This window comes from Gymnoscopelus braueri (assembly GCF_963280865.1).
Source record: "Gymnoscopelus braueri genome assembly, chromosome: 21".
Lineage (NCBI taxonomy): Eukaryota > Metazoa > Chordata > Actinopteri > Myctophiformes > Myctophidae > Gymnoscopelus > Gymnoscopelus braueri.
This window is the reverse complement of record NC_137623.1, coordinates 39,150,126-39,168,639: the sequence shown is the minus strand read 5'-3', so window position 1 is coordinate 39,168,639 and position 18,514 is coordinate 39,150,126. Positions and strand designations below refer to the sequence as shown.

Below are 18,514 nucleotides of genomic sequence, written 5' to 3'. Positions count from 1 at the left end.
TGCGCAAATTTCATTTCGTGAAATCGATTCATGGATAAACGTATCCAGGGTGCTCTGGCTAAACTAATCTGGCAAGATAATCAGCTTTCATGAAACCGATTCATCGCTAATCCTGGCTAAATTAAGCCAGGATAGGTGTTAAATCCAGGCTTAACCCCTAATTCTGCTTTCGTGAAATAGGCCCCAGGTCTTTGAAAACAAGCCCAAAAGAAGCGACTAGGCTTCAGGAGCACTTTAAAGGCTAATTGAAAATACCCGATCTACAAGATGTCGCATTTGCGACGCATTGTGAGCTTGTAGATCTCTGCTATTTTCAAAACCTTTTTCAGATGGGGGGGGGGGGGGGGGTCTGCAGGGGAAATACATTAATTGGGGCGTCCTTGACATGCAAATGTTTGAGAACTGGTTTAAACAATCATTTAAAAAATTGGAAGCAAGCCCAAATAACTACACTTAAGAAAAAAGCTAAAAAACGTAACCCGCAAGAAAAGCAAGCCAAAAAACAAAAAGTCGCTTATAATAAGCAGACATGGCAACACTGGAAACGGCACCTTGAAGGGGTGAGAACCATATAGAAACCTAGATACCTCATTGGCCTCTGCAGTTCGTTGGAGCAACTGGTATCGCGGCCGCAATTTTAGCGTAGGCAAACTGACACTCAAAGTGACTACTGGCCAATCACAGCCCTCACAGCGCGTTGACTACTGGCCAATCACAGTGCATCTTTTCCGGGACTTGTCAGTGCAATGGTTCTCAACCAGTGGTCCGGGGACCACCAGTGGTCCTTGGGGGGGTTCCAGGTGGTCCCCAGCTAAATGATGGACAGTTGATAACCAAATGGACCCTTATAGATCTTTAAATCTTGAGTATAACATTTCACACTCTCAAGAGTCAAATTGTTAAACATCTGCATTATACTAATCTGAGTTCCCAGAAGTTTTCGCCAGCTCTCGCATACAAACGGGAGGGGCGAGGAAACTTCTGGGCCAGAGCCCTGGTATTTGTGGACGGGATGTAACTTACGCTCAGAATCTGAGCGGACACGCCTCTTACCGGTCTGAGAGCTGTGCAACTAGTCTAAACAGTCCGACGAGAGGCAAACAGCAGTACACAACAATGGCGGCCGCAATTTCTTCCCGTCGCTCCTATTTACATGCAACACCCACTGCAAGTGGATCCCGCCCCCTTTTCTTCATTGGCTGTTGATTTGAATCAGAACGCAGTGGCCGCGCCCCTGCTGTCCAGGCTCTGAGGCGAAGTCTCCCAGACTAGCATTATACAGGTACACAATTAGAAAACGTTAAAAAAATGTTATTTTGACAGCATCTTATCGAACGATAACAACATATTTTAAGTTTTGGGTGTGAGAGGCTAAAGCTCATCAAACGGTGTTCCGTGGCTCAAATGCCGAATAAATAATGGAAACCACTGTTCTAATGCATTTATGTCCATTGAAGCAGACGGTCTCTCCACAATTAAAATCATCACAACTCCCTGAATTTTCAACCTATTTTCAAGCGGTTAAGTTTGTCACAAATGCGAGACATGTAGTTATGGATCCAGTAGGCGTAGGCCTATATTTGGTTACATCTAAATTGCATATTTTCTACCAAAATACTTCAATAATTCAAGTAACAGTAATAGTCTCAAAATATTTTTGTCTCCATTCACTGACAGACTACATGAAATATGCTGGCCACATTGCAGAATTGCCATTATCCAACATCCTTAATGTTAGCTATTCAGGTCAGAACAGAGCTATCAACTTTGAAAGACCATGTCTCTAGGAACCTGTTTAAATTGCAGTAAAAGACGATTTATTATTGCACAAATCCAGAGTGTGGAGTTTGCCAAGTTCCGACTAACTGGATGCTGCGCAGTGCGCAGCTGCTGCCTTTTAAAGGGTTAAGAGCTGGGTTACAAAAAGACCCGCCCCCACCTGGCTCTGATTGGCCTACCGAACGCCCCCTTCTGTGACACACGCGGAAGCTTCAGGGATGCTTGCCTACGCTAAAATGGCGCCCGAGATACCGATGCCTCAGAGCCATAGAGTTAAAAATAATAGAGAGGGCACCCGAATTCTCCTCCCATCCACTTGCATTGAGTTGCTCACCCAGCGCATGGGCCTGTTTGAACCCTTCTTCCGGGTTGGAAATTTGGTGGGCGAGGCCTATTTGGGGCTCCAAACGCGTCACTTCTGTGACGCGTTTTGCGTCACAGTGACGCGTTTTGCGTCACAGAAGCGCGCAGCCCCGTGCGCAAGCTCGTGCGCATGCTCGTGAGTCGAGCCCATTGGTCGAAACCGTTTTCTCGTTCATGTGTTGAAGCCCCAGGCCTGCACGCGCCTGCACTACCATGAATGGCCACCATGTCCATTTGGCTTCAATGAAACCACTGGGTTCTGGGGGCTTGCTCAGAGCCGAAGGAGGCGTCTACCTTTATTCACCTGTTTCCTAGGCTGTGTGTTTTCCACTTCCTGTTGATTTGATCCAATGAAATCCAATGAAACTGGTCAGATGACCAATGATATTTTAATTAAATCGACAGGAAGGGGAAAACACACAGCCTAGGAAACAGGTGAATATGTCTATGGTGAGAACTTCCCACCTCAGAGCGTTCATGTGGTTGAGGCCGGAACAAAATGGACGTAGAGGAAAAAAAAAAAACGTAGATTTGATTGGCTACTTTCACAATAGCAGAAGCTGTGGAAGAGATGTTATGTTTCTATTGCCTAAATAGAAACGTGAAGGTCTGCTTAGACGTTTAGAAACACCTTTCATTATAATTTGGACTGTTCATGTGGATTTGACCTACTCAAGTCAGAAACTGAGAAACTTGCCAGGTCCCACTTGGCATAAATACACGCTCATAGTCCTAGAAATAGGGAAATTGGAAATGTGTGTGTACATGGTATATCCCCAGAAATGCCGTGAATGGGATATGAGTCAGTATTGTGGATATTGTGCTCATGTAAATGTAGCCGGTGTATGTCCTTACGATTTGGATATGATGTAAATGAGTGAGCCATTTCCCCCTGTGACTGTATTTGATTTCAGTCTTATAATGGATTCTGCATCCCCCAACTCGAGCTTCAGCAACAGAACGGCAGTGTTGGGGCGTTGTCTTAACCCCCATATTATACTTGGTTGACCGGGGTTCCCCCAATGGTCTATACTTGGTCCCCTCCTTTTTACCCCCCCCTGTACACCGCTTCTCTGTAGTGAAAATAACCGATCTACGCTTGTAGATTGGCTATTTTCACCGAACGTTCACCTATTTTCGACCATGTTCGCCTGTTCTGACATGCCCAGAATAGGGAAACATGGGTAATGTGGTTAAATGGAAAAAAAGAAAGAAAAAAAACATGCTCTGCTTCCTAGATAGCCAATGCTTTACAAAGAGAAGGAGCAGTGTCATGCAAGGTTTGATATTGTTGGAAATAAAGAATACATTTAAATGTGATTTGAGTTATTTCCTTGAGCAATCCCACACCTGATTTCCTGCCTTCACCTTGGCAGCAACATATTTTGTATGCAATTTATTAACTAAAATGGATGTTTCTGTATGTAGTATTCCATACTGTCCCTTCGGTTTCCTTTGTAGAGCAGTCAAACACTTTCAGTGCACACAATCAGAATACAAAACAACTGCATCTGCAACGCAGTGACAGCTCAGTCATATTTAACCCACATGCACATTCTCAATTTTTTTTTTACTACTTTTACTAAAACATACTGCAATTGGTGGATAGTAATTAAGTAGATAGATGTACTGTACTTAAATAGAATTTTGAGGTATGTTTTACTTTACTGGAGTATTTAAAATGTTCAATACTTTTACTACTTCTTCACTACATCTCAGAGGCAAATATTGTACTTTTTACTCCACTATTATTTGAAAACTTTAGTTACTTTGAAGGTTTTTATTATTACAAAACATACATTAATCACTTCAGCCCCCTACTTCAAAAATATTTTTTAATACATTTTAGACATGACAACCTGTGAAGCGGGACATTCTGCACAATGTGTACTTTTACTTTTGGTACTTTAAGTGTATTTTGATGCCAATACTTTTGTACTTTTACTCGAGTAAGTTTTGATTACCCGGACTTTTACTTGTATTCTACATTGTAGTATTGATACTTTTACTTAAGTAAACATTTTTAGTACTTCTTCCTTCCACCACTGCGTACTGCAAGGGGAAATGTGACTTCAGTTCCACAGTGAGTCAAAATCCTCTTATCAGAAGTGAACTTTATTTACAATTGTGTCACAGACAGCTAGTGATCATTTTCATGTTAAAGAATCAAGAGAGAAGCAGCAGGAGGATAAAGGGGAAAGACAAAATGGTGAGAACATGACAAAATGCTGATACAAACTTACAAAATTATCTGTTGCATATCATGTGAAAAAAGGTCAAACAATGTCATTTATACATAATCTACTTGCACATTATGCAATGGCAACGTTTCATGAACATTTTCTGCCAGGGAACCCAAAGTGAGAGAATTCAATTAGGCCCATGGGACCAGGCACAATATACATACTGTAGTAGTAGTACTGCTGATATTCAGACAATTCATCTGTAAGATGAATGATCTGACGCAACTCACAAAAAAACCTTAACTCACAGACCTCGACTAAACAACCATGAAAGGAGTAACCTCCTCAACTGCAAAATAATTTGAGCGTTTGAGTGGAGTCACACATTTTTCCATAGTTCTCCACAATCACATTTTTTTTTCCTTTCCTGTGTGCGTTTCCTAGACTACAGTATACCATTGCAGTCATATACTGCATCTGCTGCTATCTTTTTGAACCTGCACCTTATGTCTAACCTCATGTACATAGTACCTGCTACTTTTTACACCATATATGTCTAACTTCATGTATAATGTAACTACATACTACTTGTTATGCTTTGTGTATAAATGTACATATCTGCGATTTTTCTTTTGGCCGGTTTCTTTTTTTCCCCTTCTTGCTCTCCCACTCTCTGCCCCTCCCCCCTTTCTTAAAACTATGAAGGATGGAGCTTGCACAAAAAATAGTTTCACCCACTTCTTTACACCTGAAAACCTGTGATGTGACAATAGAGTTGATCCTGATTCTGATCTTAGCCATCTTACCAAAAACCCGGAACCTGAGCAGATCCAGTCCAAAAATATTGACTAGTCTCACAGGCACGGGTCAGAACTATCATAATTACCGCACGGGTCTCGAGTACTTTAAGTGAATCCTAAATGGATTTACCTGTGAGGAATTGATCTAATTTCCATATTAAACTCTTTAATCTTCGGTTTTAAAATTAGACATTATCCATATTGAAGGAGACACGCTTAACATGAACAGTGGATTGAAACGGAGCTAATCTCAAGTGCAGTGCAGTGCATGCCTGAAAACCACAGATGTTTTCTTTAGCGAGGTGAAACGCAAACCACAAGAGAAAGCATAGTGAGCTAGAGCCATAGAACGTCATCTGTGTGGAGAACCTTTGTGGTTATCGAACAGGGATGGTAAGAAAGTCTGCGAAGCTAAATGTACTCTCTGCAACACACTCAGATTTGACAAGGCAGACAACCATCAATAAAAGCCCATCAGAAGTTTTGAATGTCGTCAACATGTCTGCTTAAGACAGAATGGGGCCAACCTCTAGTTCAGAAAAGAAAAAAACAAATAAATCATGGAACACTTGAACTCAGTAGCTCTAGATTTTAGTGTCGAGACTCAGAAAAGGAAGAAGAACTCAAACAATTTGCATAATTTCTTTACAAATTATCTGCATATGGTATATTACCTGGGTATTTGTTGTTGACCAGTTATTCAACCAAGGCACCACAATCTCTTGTTGACTACAGACTTTGCTCTTTGCTAATTCCTGAACTCCATTTCCAGCTGTGGATGACTGTGTGCAATGCATGCTGGGATCACAGCAATGACATTGCTGCCCAATCGTCTGCTTTGGCCTTCAAATATTTCTGCTGTGCATTGGGCATCATAACAGAGAACCGTGTCTGTCCAGTTTAGTTGTCTGAACATCCATAAACTCATACAGAGAAATAATGCACTAAAAACAAACGTGTAGCCTAACTGTATTAAAAGTAAGGCGAAGAACAGAGGAAAGCTTATTTAGACTAGAATCCCTTTAAAACTTGTGTCTGAAACACAACCCAGCTTTTATGCCAGTGTGCATTAAGAAGCAAATTCCAAAATAGCAAAATAAATCGAGAAATCAGAAATGGGAAGGGCCTATTTGGGGAGTTGCATCATCATGACCCAAGGAATCCATGGGAAAATGCTGGATTCTATGACCTATGGTTCATGTTATTATATTCATTGTTTTGGGAGAGTAAGGGCTGTGATTTTAAAGCTCCTTACAAAGTGTGGTACTTGCACCTCATCTGGTTTCTGAATTGGAGAAATGTAATTCACATCAATTAAAATTACTTAGAAAATTACAAACGCACGATTCCTGATTTGACACAATATTATTACACATGTATGCGTAGTGCCAAAATCTTGCTGCATTGCACTTGCTGATAGGATGTAAGATACTGCCTATGAATTGAATACCAAGGCCCTCATTGGAAACAAGTCCGCAAGGACTTTTATGAACGGACGTGCTGTTTTACATTTTTTGCCTAATAAAATATTCAATCAATCAAAAAAAAACTGTAGGTGCATTTAGATACAGTTCAACTTTTAGCATTTGTGGCGCCCACTTAAGGCCAGAAATGAAAATGCTTTTGGCGGTACACTATAGAGGCCCCTGAACTAGGCCTGTTACAATTACTACATAATCGCAATTGTTTTTTTAGATAATCGCAAGTATTTTGCATAATCATCATAATTGTTTCCATGTAAAAAAAACAATCATACTGTACATTTTCCCAAAATAGCGGAAATAGCAGACGTACAAGCTCACAACGCATTGTGATGCGACACGTTGTGAGCTTGAAGATTGTCTATTTCCCCTATTTTTTAAAATATTTTGAAAGTATAAAATTATTATCTGCCCTGTGCATTTTTTGTTTACAAAGGCAAAAAGTTGTTTTTATTTATGTTCAATGCCAAAAACACAATTAAATCGTTAATTGTAATTATTTGTATGACAATTAAACGTCGAGTAAAATGTCATGATCGTGACAGCCCCACCCTGGAACATGTGTTTAAATTAGTGTTTGATTGGACATTACATTCATGATTTAAGATGTTTGTGTATATTATTAAGACAATTAAGCCAATAGATCTGCTACTCTTATAATTTTTCAGATTTTAGACAGAATGTCAGTCTAGATCTGCTACTTTGAATTTGAATCCTGAAAAGTAACAGTTTTGGAAATATGAGGTTTCCCCCCGGCAGAGACTAAATCAAGGTTTTGCGGCTGGATATAAGAATATGTGCATTCAATATACTTTGGTTGCCTATGGCATCCACACTATTACAACAATCTTACAAGGATGTAATCAATTCATTGTAATCACAAAACAATCAAGAAATGCACACATTCCGTCATTACAAATAAACAAAACAAAAAAAACGTATTTTTAGGGATAAGTTACAGCATATTACTGTGTAGTTACATCACGTTAAAGTCTTTCCAAAGGGCCGCTACAATGTTTACCGAAAACAAACACAAAGTGCAAACACGGACGATAATCCAGTGGTTCTGAAAGTGGGGTTCAATTCGGTTGCCGTGTTAAGTGGTCAGATGGGTGGGCGGCGAGCACACACTCAAGTGCGCCCTGATCCAGAAAAGTTTGGGAACCACTCATGTAATGTAGCCCCACAGGGGGGAATTCAGTTTCAGCTTCACCCAGCTGATGGCTGCTCAGGTGGTCATATTGAGCAGCTCAGGGGGAAGTCATTACGGGTTAAGTGTCTGGCTCATGGACCCCTCGACACATAGCCGGGGCCGGGAATCGAACCTGGGACCTTCTGTTTCCCAGGCGGCCTCGCTACCCAATCAGGTGTCCCTGCCTCTGCCTCTGCTTTCGATACCCCCCTCTGGTCATTCATTTGCATGGCCGGTGGGGATATGTTTTATTGAATCAATTAAGGAAATGTACACTGCGTTATGTTTGATAGTTCGGTTTGATAATATCACAATTTAAAAATGTAATAAAAAATGTATGATAAAAATATTAACGCTGGGGGGTCCATATTTCGGGCAAATTTGTCAATATTTGTCCAAACTGTTCATATGTTTAATTACAAAAATAGTGAGAATAGCAGATCCATAAGCTCACAGCATGTCACAAGCTTATAGATCGGCTAGTTTCGCTATTTGTCATTCAACAAACACATTTTATGTAGAAGTCTCGAGTTGGTGTTGGCTAGTCTGCACTCTCGCATCGCATCGTATCGATATAGGGCTTAAGTGGTTAAGAAACGTTTTTTTCTTCTTTTTTTAACAAATCGAACCGTAGAAGACAATGCAGGGCAAACTCAAAACACATTCATACGTTCAGTTTGCATGCCAAATTTCACGTCACCTTCATTTCACAGGTGAAACACCAACATTTCCATGTGGGTCTAAAAGAAGGTTGGGTGATTGCGTTTGCTAGAGAGACACACATGTCCACATTCGCCTGGACTGTAGTCCAACCAGGCTCACATGGTCCATGTATCTCATTTAGATAGATTTACACAGAGAAAGAGAGAGTGTGTGTGTGTGTGTGTGTGTGTGTGTGTGTGTGTGTGTGTGTGTGTGTGTGTGTGTGTGTGTGTGTGTGTGTGTGTGTGTTTGTGTGCGTGCGAGCTAGCGAGTGCGTGTTTGTGTGCGTGTCTCTACAAAGTACAACATAGTACTCGCTACAGTCTACAGTAGGTCCATTCAAAATTAAGTGTGAGGCTCCAAGTCCACATGATAAAAGACAGTAACGTCACTTCCTGTCCTCTGTCCCTCTCATGATGTCACCAAACACGGAAGGGGAGGTCTGAGGGGTCCGTCTCCCCTGCCCTGGACACCCCGGCCTCCTCTTTTCGTTCCCATGCATTCATGGGAACGAATGCAGGTTGGCTGTTTCTCCCGCCTCTCCCCCCCCCCCCACCCCCGTTCCTGACGTTACTTCTTGTCCGTGTTGAACAGTTGTTCGTAGGGCGGAGGCGGGTGGTTGTAGTAGGACGGAGGCAGGGGGTAGGGGCCCATCATGGCGTGAGCCGAGCCGGGCTGCGCCGCGTAAGCGGGGGCCGACATACACGGGTCTCCTCCAGTCATGCCGTTGACGCCGAAACCCGGCATGCCTCCTGGTTGCTGGGAAACTGCAGAGGAGAGACAAAAAAACTGTTATTTATAATGAATTACTATTGATGTATAGTTTATTACTTGTTAACTGACAGTGTGGGTTGCGTTGATTAATTATTGACATTATACCGTGATACTGACCATGATACTGACCATGATACTGACCATGATACTGACCATGATAATGACATGATACTGACATGATACTGACCATGATACTGACCATGATACTGACATGATACTGACATGATACTGACCATGATACTGACCATGATACTGACATGATACTGACCATGATACTGACCATGATACTGACCATGATACTGACCATGATACTGACCATGATACTGACCATGATACTGACATGATACTAGTGCTGCACAATTAATCGAAAAAAGATCGTGATCTCTATTCAGACACCTATGCAATCTCGATTTTAAATTATGGCAATTTTTTTTCAATAAAAACAAAACAAAATGTTTTTTTTTTTTTTGCTTAATATTTTTATATTTACAAGAGAATTGTGTGAGAATCGTGTGAGAATCGTGATCTCAATTCTTATGGAGGAAAATCGTGATTCACATTTGAGCAAGAATCGTGCAGCACTACATGATACTGACCATGATACTGCCATGATACTGACCATGATACTGCCATGATACTGACCATGATAATGACATGATACTGACCATGATACTGACATGATGCTGACCATGATACTGACATGATACTTGAAATAAAGGAACATCCGCACTCTCTTCAGTTATATTCTTGATTTATTTTTAAGGGTGAACAGCCGCAGCAGACAGGTCTATCTAGAGAAACGGACGCGTTTCGGCACGTCGGCCTTCCTCAGCGTTTCAAACTAGAATACATCAAACAGGATGTGACATATATAGCTATGCGATAGAGTACAGCTGATTCTCATTGGTGAATACAATTCACTTACAATTCATTGTACTATTAATGTATACATTAAGCATTACACATAGTATTTGTTTAGAAAAAATGTTCTTAAAGTTTCCACAACCTCCACAACCAGAGTAAACAATTCATAGAAAACATTTCATAGGAAACAATTCAATAATAATTCTTCATTCAATCCCTTAGGGAACTCAGTATTTAATGCATGGATCCAGTAAGCCTCCCTTTGTAATAGAACACGGTCTCTGTCCCCACCTCTTCTCAGTGGATTGACTACTTCTAAACCTTGAAATCTTAGTGTACATATGTCATGTTTAACCATATTATAGTGCCTGGCAACTGGAGACTTCTCATCTTTATTTCTAATATTACTCTTGTGCTCTGTAATTACAGTTTTCTATGAATTGTTTACTCTGGTTGTGGAGGTTGTGGAAACTTTAAGAATTTTTTTTCTAAACAAATACTATGTGTAATGCTTAATGTATACATTAATAGTACAATGAATTGTAAGTGAATTGTATTCACCAATGAGAATCAGCTGTACTCTATCGCATAGCTATATATGTCACATCCTGTTTGATGTATTCTAGTTTGAAACGCTGAGGAAGGCCGACGTGCCGAAACGCGTCCGTTTCTCTAGATAGACCTGTCTGATGCGGCTGTTCACCCTTAAAAATAAATCAAGAATATAACTGAAGAGAGTGCGGATGTTCCTTTATTTCATGTATTATCAAGAATCTGCACCCAGTTAATCCCAAGAGACTACTTCTCAAGATCCCCTTGAGTAGAGCACGCCTTCTCCTGACGGTAGTATCCGGGTAGGAGAGTTGTCCTCACTGACATGATACTGACATGATACTGACCATGATGCTGACCATAATACTGACATGATACTGACCATGGTCTGACCCATGATACTGTCATGATACTGTCATGATACTGACATGATACTGACCATGGTCTGACCATGATACTAACCATGATACTGACCATGATACTGACCATGATACTGCCATGATACTGACATGATACTGACCATGATACTAACCATGATACTGACATGATACTGACCATGATACTGACCATGATACTGACATGATACTGACATGATACTGTCCATGATACTGACCATGATACTGACATGATACTGACATGATACTGTCCATGATACTGACCATGATACTGACCATGATACTGACATGATACTGACCATGATACTGGCCATGATGATACTGACCATGAATGATACTGACATGATACTGACCATGATTTGCCTGAAAATTCACTGCTTTTTTAAACCTGGTGTCTATACTGATACTGTAGGCACACACACCCACACCAAAAAGAAAAAGTAAACTGTATAATTTGTATGTATTTTTGAAAACGTTCAAAAGAATTGGGACTGCCTAATGGAAAACCCAAAATGTGAGTAGAATGGAGTGGTTTTGAGCTGATAGTGGAAAAGTACCATAATATTCAGTTGCCCTGAGGGAAGAGAGAGCTCCAGTTCAGCTTATCCTCGATTTACAACATAGATTTACCTCTTCAATTATTTATCTCTTACTCTCTTTGCTCTCTCTCTCGGCCTCTTCAACCGCGTCAAGTTTCACATTGATTGTAAGATCAATGAGGTACAGAGCCCTTCAGAGATTTCTCCATAACAGCAGTCTAGAACAGGGGTTCCCTGATGTTTTCACTCCAGAGCCAAAAGGGATCAAAAACAAACATTGAAATGTGGAGATACAAGGATTCTGCCCGACAGTGACAAAGATGTGTGTGTGTGTGTGTGTGTGTGTGTGTTAGTGGGTGACCTGGTGTGGAGACGGGCTGCCTGGTGAAGGACACATTGAAGGCAGGTTCTTCACTCAGAGGGGAGGGGTACATCCGCCTGCGGACGAAGAACCCTGCTCCACAGCAGAACAGCACCCCCATCATCAACAACAGCCTGGGAGAGAGAGAGACAGACAGACAGACAGACAGACAGACAGACAGACAGACAGACAGACAGACAGACAGACAGACAGAGATAGAGGGCGAGAGAGTTTGGTCACGTTTGAATACATACTTGACCATTACTGCATCATATCCTTCCCTTTTGCCTTTCACTTCCACTTGTCTTCTTCCTTGATGAAGCCATTTTGCATACCTGTGGTATGTACCCTAAGCATTCGGCTATCGGATCGCCCAAAGATATTTTTAATCTGAAAATATAAACCAAACGTATGCACAATGCAATGGGCTTTGGTCATCCGTCTTTCAGTGTAAGTGCATTTAGTCCCCACAAGAATACAAGTGGCCTAAAAAAATGTGCATTCACACACACACACACACACACACACACACACACACACACACACACACACACACACACACACACACACACACACACACACACACACACACACACACACACACACACACACACACACACACACACACACACACACACACACACACACACACCCCCAATTGTACTTCACCAAGGCTGTGAGCTCATGTAACTGGTTTCCATGGCAAAGAAGCGCAGCACTTCATTTACAGAAGAACAGGGTGGGGGAGTGGGGTAAAGCCTGGCTAATTTATGTCGCACCGAGAACGGCCGAGAAATAGCAGACCTGCAAGCTTGGCTATTCTCGACGCCCGACACCCACACCCACAAACACACACACACACATGAAGTATGAATCATGCACAGGCATCATGTACAGTGAGTGACCGTGGCAACAAGGACAATGACGTCCTCATCCCAGTGAAATCAATGCGGTCGCCCACTCCTCTGCGCAGCGAAGATGGCCCCCCAGATGCAAACACCATGTGCAGAGATTGTGTGTGTGTGTGTGTGTGTGTGTGTGTGTGTGTGTGTGTGTGTGTGTGTGTGTGTGTGTGTGTGTGTGTGTGTGTGTGTGCGTGCGTGCGTGTGCACGCTCATGTGTGAATGCACATTTGTTTTAGGCCTAGGCCACTTGTATTCTTGTGGGGACTAAGTGCACTTACACTGATAAGACGGATGACCAAAGCCCATTGCATTGTGCACAAGTGTGTGTGTTGTCGTCTGTCTGTCTGTGTGTAAGTGCGTGCGTTTGTGCGTATTCTGTCCACTTTGACTGAATTCTCATGTACACTTGTGACTCGTGTCACCAGTGTGTCAATAGTTCACAGCGCCTTACCGTAGAGCTGTGGCTCAAAGGCGATGGTTCTCAAACTTATTGTGTGTTGCAGTTAACCACTTACGGACATTGGCACACTAGCATTTCACCGCTTTTACCTGTAGTGACAAATACAGGTACATTGTTTGATTCTTGGCTCCGATATAGTAAATGCTTGTATACTGCAATGATAATGTACATTTTTCACAAAATCCCAAGGGCACACTTGTGACTCGCGTCAAGGCAAACCAGCCTGCCTCGGCACACTGTTTGGGAAAAACACTGCTGTAGGGGATTCAGATCGTGATAGATAGTGTTGCTGTGGAGCTGCACAGCAAAATCTGCAACGTTCTTTTAACTCCCAGACTGTACAAATGTAAACAAAAGGGGGCCGTACACTCTCTGTTACTGGACGTGTAGTGAGATGTAGGGAGGAGAAGAGAGAAAGGTAAGGAAACCGAAGGCATACAGAGGAAACAAGGAGAGAAAGAGAGCAGTGGAGAAAGGCCTCATTTGTCACACAAACCCTTTTGGGCTGTCACAACTCAAACCAAATGGGCTGAAAGTACAAGCCCCATTTTCAGGCCTCGAGTGTATTCTCTCTGTATGATTAACCACATGAACCATAACCATCCCTATACTCTGAGGGGAAGACTCGCCGAAAAACCGCATATAGCGTTGCGATGCGTTGCGTGAGGTCGTACATTGGCTATTTTCGGCGAACACATTTGGTGTAGAGCAAAAAAGAAAAAAAAATAGCATTTGAACGAGCTCATAATCGCCATGTGACATGTTGTGAGCTTATAGATCTGCTATTTTCACTATGCTTCATACAACAAAGCGTGTATAAAAGCTCTCTTTCAAGTAGCTAGCTAGCTACACTATACGTTACAGTACTTAGTCAAGTAGCAGCCTACAGTACATTGAAGCTACTTTGTACAGTAGCTAATGCAGTTGGTAATGTTGCTGATTATGACGGAGTAAATGACCCTTTTAAGTCATGTTATGATCACTTACAGTATCAGTAGCTGCTTCATACTGCATTTATGTATTTTTATGTTTGATGGGATCATTCCTATGCCAAACCTTTATTTTAGTAACTTATGTGTATTGCATAGACTTTCGTTTAGAAATTGAGAAAATAATGATTACAGTGTGTGTTCTGTGCATGGGCCCCTGTCACACAAGCGTCTTTGTAAAAAAAAAGAGTTGTGGAGGCAGTCTGGCATGTGGCAGACACACACACATAGCATTCATTTAAGTACTATATGTCATATCATGTATTGATGTTGAGGATTGTGGCTAAACTGAACATTTACAGAGGAGATTGTGTGCACATCTTGTACCTGTGTTTAGGCCAGGTGCTGGACATCAAGGCAAGAATGAAGGGTAAGGTAAAACACTTCTCCTTGCACACTGGGTTAAAGTACCAAAAATTTATTTTATTAACCCATTTAGGGCAGGAACCCCTATTTGTAACTATACCTTTCAAGACGGGAACCCGTTTTGGGGTTGTTGTTGCTATGAACAGTATATAGCAACATGTTTTATATTTTTTAAATAAATATATATAATTTTTTTTTTTTAAATCTGAAAACTTAGGTCAGGATTTAGAAGGCGTTTTTAGAATCGGCCTCTGGTCTAAATAGGTTAATGGCACCATTAATAAAAGTTTTGGGAGCTTTGAACCAGTGTGCGGATGTTTTACCTTCTCCTTTAAACTGAACATTTTAACCACCTTCAACATGGCATTCCTTATTTTTTTAGGGAACACCAAATACAATGGATCAGGCATACAGGTGTGTGTGTTCATCTACAATAGTATAAACAAAATAAATAGAATAAATGAAATAAAAACCACAAGAAACAACGACAACAGTGTAGTAAATAGTATTCAAGTAGATGTAGATTTCAATGATGTTATACATGGAGGTACTCACAGGCAGATGTGTATAAAATGCAAAATTGTGTGGGGGGGGGGAGATTGTTCACACCGTTGTCAAAGATAAAGCAAGTAAAACTGATTCTAAGTTAGTAACTACAATGTAACTAAAAAAAAGGAAAGAAGAGGGAGAAAGAAAATGGAAGAGGAAGGAAAAAAGAGGAGGATGAAGACGAGAGGGAATGGATAGGGAGTGGGAAGGGACTAGGAGAGGGTACGGGGGGATTCAGTCAAGGGGCAGAGTTTGTTAACCTAGTTAAAGTAGGTTATAAAAGGATTCCATTCATGGAAGAAACTTGCAGAGTTACCCTTTACAGAGGATTTTATCTTTTCTAATTTAAGATAAGACATTACATCCCTGGGAGGCCCACATAGAGGTACGTAGATGGAGCCTTGGGTGATTTCTATAACAATAGAATGCAATGTCTAGCCAAAGAGGGATGTGAAAGCTAGTATATCTGATAGTGTAGAGTTTATCTGAGCGCAACCACTTACAGTATATCACTACTAAAGGGTTCGTCTGTATATGTAATCCCAAAACCTTTGACAATGGAGAAGAGTGACATCTTTCACATTGATCTAATATTGAAGGAAATATTTTGGATAGAGATTTTGAAAAGTGAACTCTGTGTAGTACTTTTAACTGTATAAGTTCTAGCCTTGTACGAGGTGTGCTTGATTGTATTCTGTGTATTGCTTCCTCCCACTCCCTCCCAATCTGTGAGATGTGTTCCCAAGCCAGCGCCGCACAGGCTTTAACTACAGGTCATAAAGCTTGTCATATATTCTGGAAATGAGTGATTGTTGATGGGGTTTAAAAGTCAGAAAGTCATCCCAATGCTCACTGCGAGGTAGGGATGGATAATAAGGGAAAAGAGCAGAGGCACCGTGTCTGACTTGAAAGTAGCGGAACAGACGTGATGCGGGTCAATTTAAATCTACGGTTAAATCGGAAAAACTGTGAAAAGGAGCCATCTTTGAAAAGAACTCTGAAAATCTTTATATCTTTGTTCTGCCAAAACATATAGGAAGTGTCTACAAGTGATGGGGTGAACAGATGGTTTTTCACCAAGGGCATCAGGGTGGAAGCTGACGTGAACTTAAAATGACGCCTACATTGAAACCAGATTTTAAGAGTGGCTCACACCACTGGTTTGACTGTGAACGTGGACGGCGGGTTGACTGGTAGTGGGGAGGTGAGTAGGGCCATTAGGGAGGATGAGGAACATGACTGTGCCTCCAACCTGCACCATAATGTCTCAGGTGAGTGGAGCCGGTATTGTTAGTTTGTGAATATGAGCTGACCAGTAGTAGAACAGAAAATGTGGCAACGCGAGACAACCATTGAATTTGAAATGTCAGAGTAATGATTTTCTCACCCAACCTTATGCAACCTGGCATTCCTATTTTGGTCAGATTATTATGAGTGGAAAATGTTCCACTTATAATTGTGAAAGATTGTGAAAAATACTTACATAAGCTCACAACGTGTAGATTTGCGTGTTTGTGTGTGTGTGTGTGTGTGTGTGTGTGTGTGTGTGTGTGTGTGTGTGTGTGTGGACGCTCACGACATGTGTGCATTCAAAAGCCAAACTTCCTGGGAGGAACAGAGTGGCGTGACGTCCAGACGACATGAGAGAGAGGATAAACTCACCAGAAGTACCATAGTCTCTGAATGGACAGCGCTCTGACACAGCAACGAGTCCCACAGCAGTCCTCATAGGAACGACATCTGCAACACACACACACACACACACACGCGATAAATATGCATTGTGATAAAATATGCAGACACACACATTAAGTATGTCATGTGTTGAGGATGTGGCTAAACTGATCATTTAACCACTTTCTTTTTAATTTAATTTTTTTTTATCCCGCGATTTTTGTAACCCATTTTTTTCACCCGGTGCCAATTTCCTAAGTGATCCAGGGCGCTATACCAGCCCTACACCAGCACTACACCAGTCCCCCACAGTAGGGAGGCCAGGGCCGAGCTCATGCTTCCTTCAATGCATGAGAGCCAACTGACCTTCTTGTCACCTGACAGGGGGGAGTTTCCCTGGTTGGACGTAGCGCGTGGAAGGAACACGTTATTCCAACCAGTTCCCTTCCCCTCCATCAGGCGCCCCGGCTGACCAGGGGGAGGCAGTATAGTGACCAGGATTACTACATGTTTTTGTGAGGGTATTAACTACCCTAGGAGACACGGGGAGAACATGCAAACTCCACACAGAGTAGGCCCTTTCGCCAACCCCACCTAGGGTATGGGCGCTGATGACGCGGAGGAGAAGACACGCCCCCAGCGCCCACAGCGTCCCCGGCGGGAATCGAACCCAGGACCTTCTAGCTGTGAGGCGACAGCGCTACCGACTGCGCCACCGTGCCTTCATTTAACCACTTTCAACCTGGCATTCCTATGTTGGTCAAGTTAAAATGAGTGGAAAATGTTCCACAATGTTCAGACATTGCGGAAATACTAGAAATATGTGGATTTTCGCCACACAGCGCTATCGTATGATGAGGAATCAAATAACTCATCATACGATGAGGTGGATAAAAACATATACCATGCCAAGTTTGCCTGGTTCTCATGGGTTGAGAGCCTTCAGATGTTACACATTTCCCAGTTGGAAGCATCATTTGTGTATCTGTCAATCATTGTCCATCAACCTTTTGTGTTATTATAAATGTTTTGCATTGCAGTAATACACAACACACATCTCCATCACCTTTGTGTTTGTTTTTGTTTGTGTCAGCCGGCCTAATACCCACAAAGGTGTGTACAGGGGTGAAATGGGGACTCTAGTGTATGTTGTCACTCCCATAAGAAATAGAAACCATTAAGAAAGCAAGATAAATAAACTCATGAACAGATTCAAAACAAATTGCTGCACTTTCTGTGGATTCTGCAACTTGAACTTGCGAGCACATTTTACCAAAATCTGAGTAATGTTTCAAATGTTTTTCCGGGTCTGATGAGAGAACTTGAATCAATGACTTTAGCTGTATTTATTTTACAATCTTCATCTTCCCACCAATGTCTATGACCTCTGGTTGACATTGACAGGAGCAGGTGGACTCAATGGACTCGGAGAGCTTAATTTTCAACATGACGTGTCTGATGTTGCATTGTATGTTCAATACCATATATTTTGTTTTAATGAAGGTGAACTGGAAGAATAGTCCTCATTACTGACTAAGTGACTAATGGGGATCTGCAATGAACAATAAACAATTCATACATGGTGT

The 18,514-nt window shown here is 41.7% G+C and overlaps 1 protein-coding gene across 1 annotated transcript in view; it reads right to left on the bottom strand.

Moving 5' to 3' along the window:
* Positions 1-9,070: 9,070 nt before the first annotated feature.
* vopp1b (VOPP1 WW domain binding protein b) overlaps positions 9,071-18,514 on the bottom strand; it is a gene marked incomplete at its 3' end in the record, with an annotated part of 69,245 nt that continues 59,801 nt past the window's right edge. Inside the window, exons 3-5 of the mRNA XM_080418045.1 lie at positions 16,917-16,994; positions 11,986-12,119; positions 9,071-9,267 (exon numbers count right to left, since the gene is read on the bottom strand). Of these exons, the coding sequence (XP_080274171.1) occupies positions 9,071-9,267; positions 11,986-12,119; positions 16,917-16,994 (409 nt within the window). The remainder of the gene's footprint in view (positions 9,268-11,985; positions 12,120-16,916; positions 16,995-18,514) is intronic.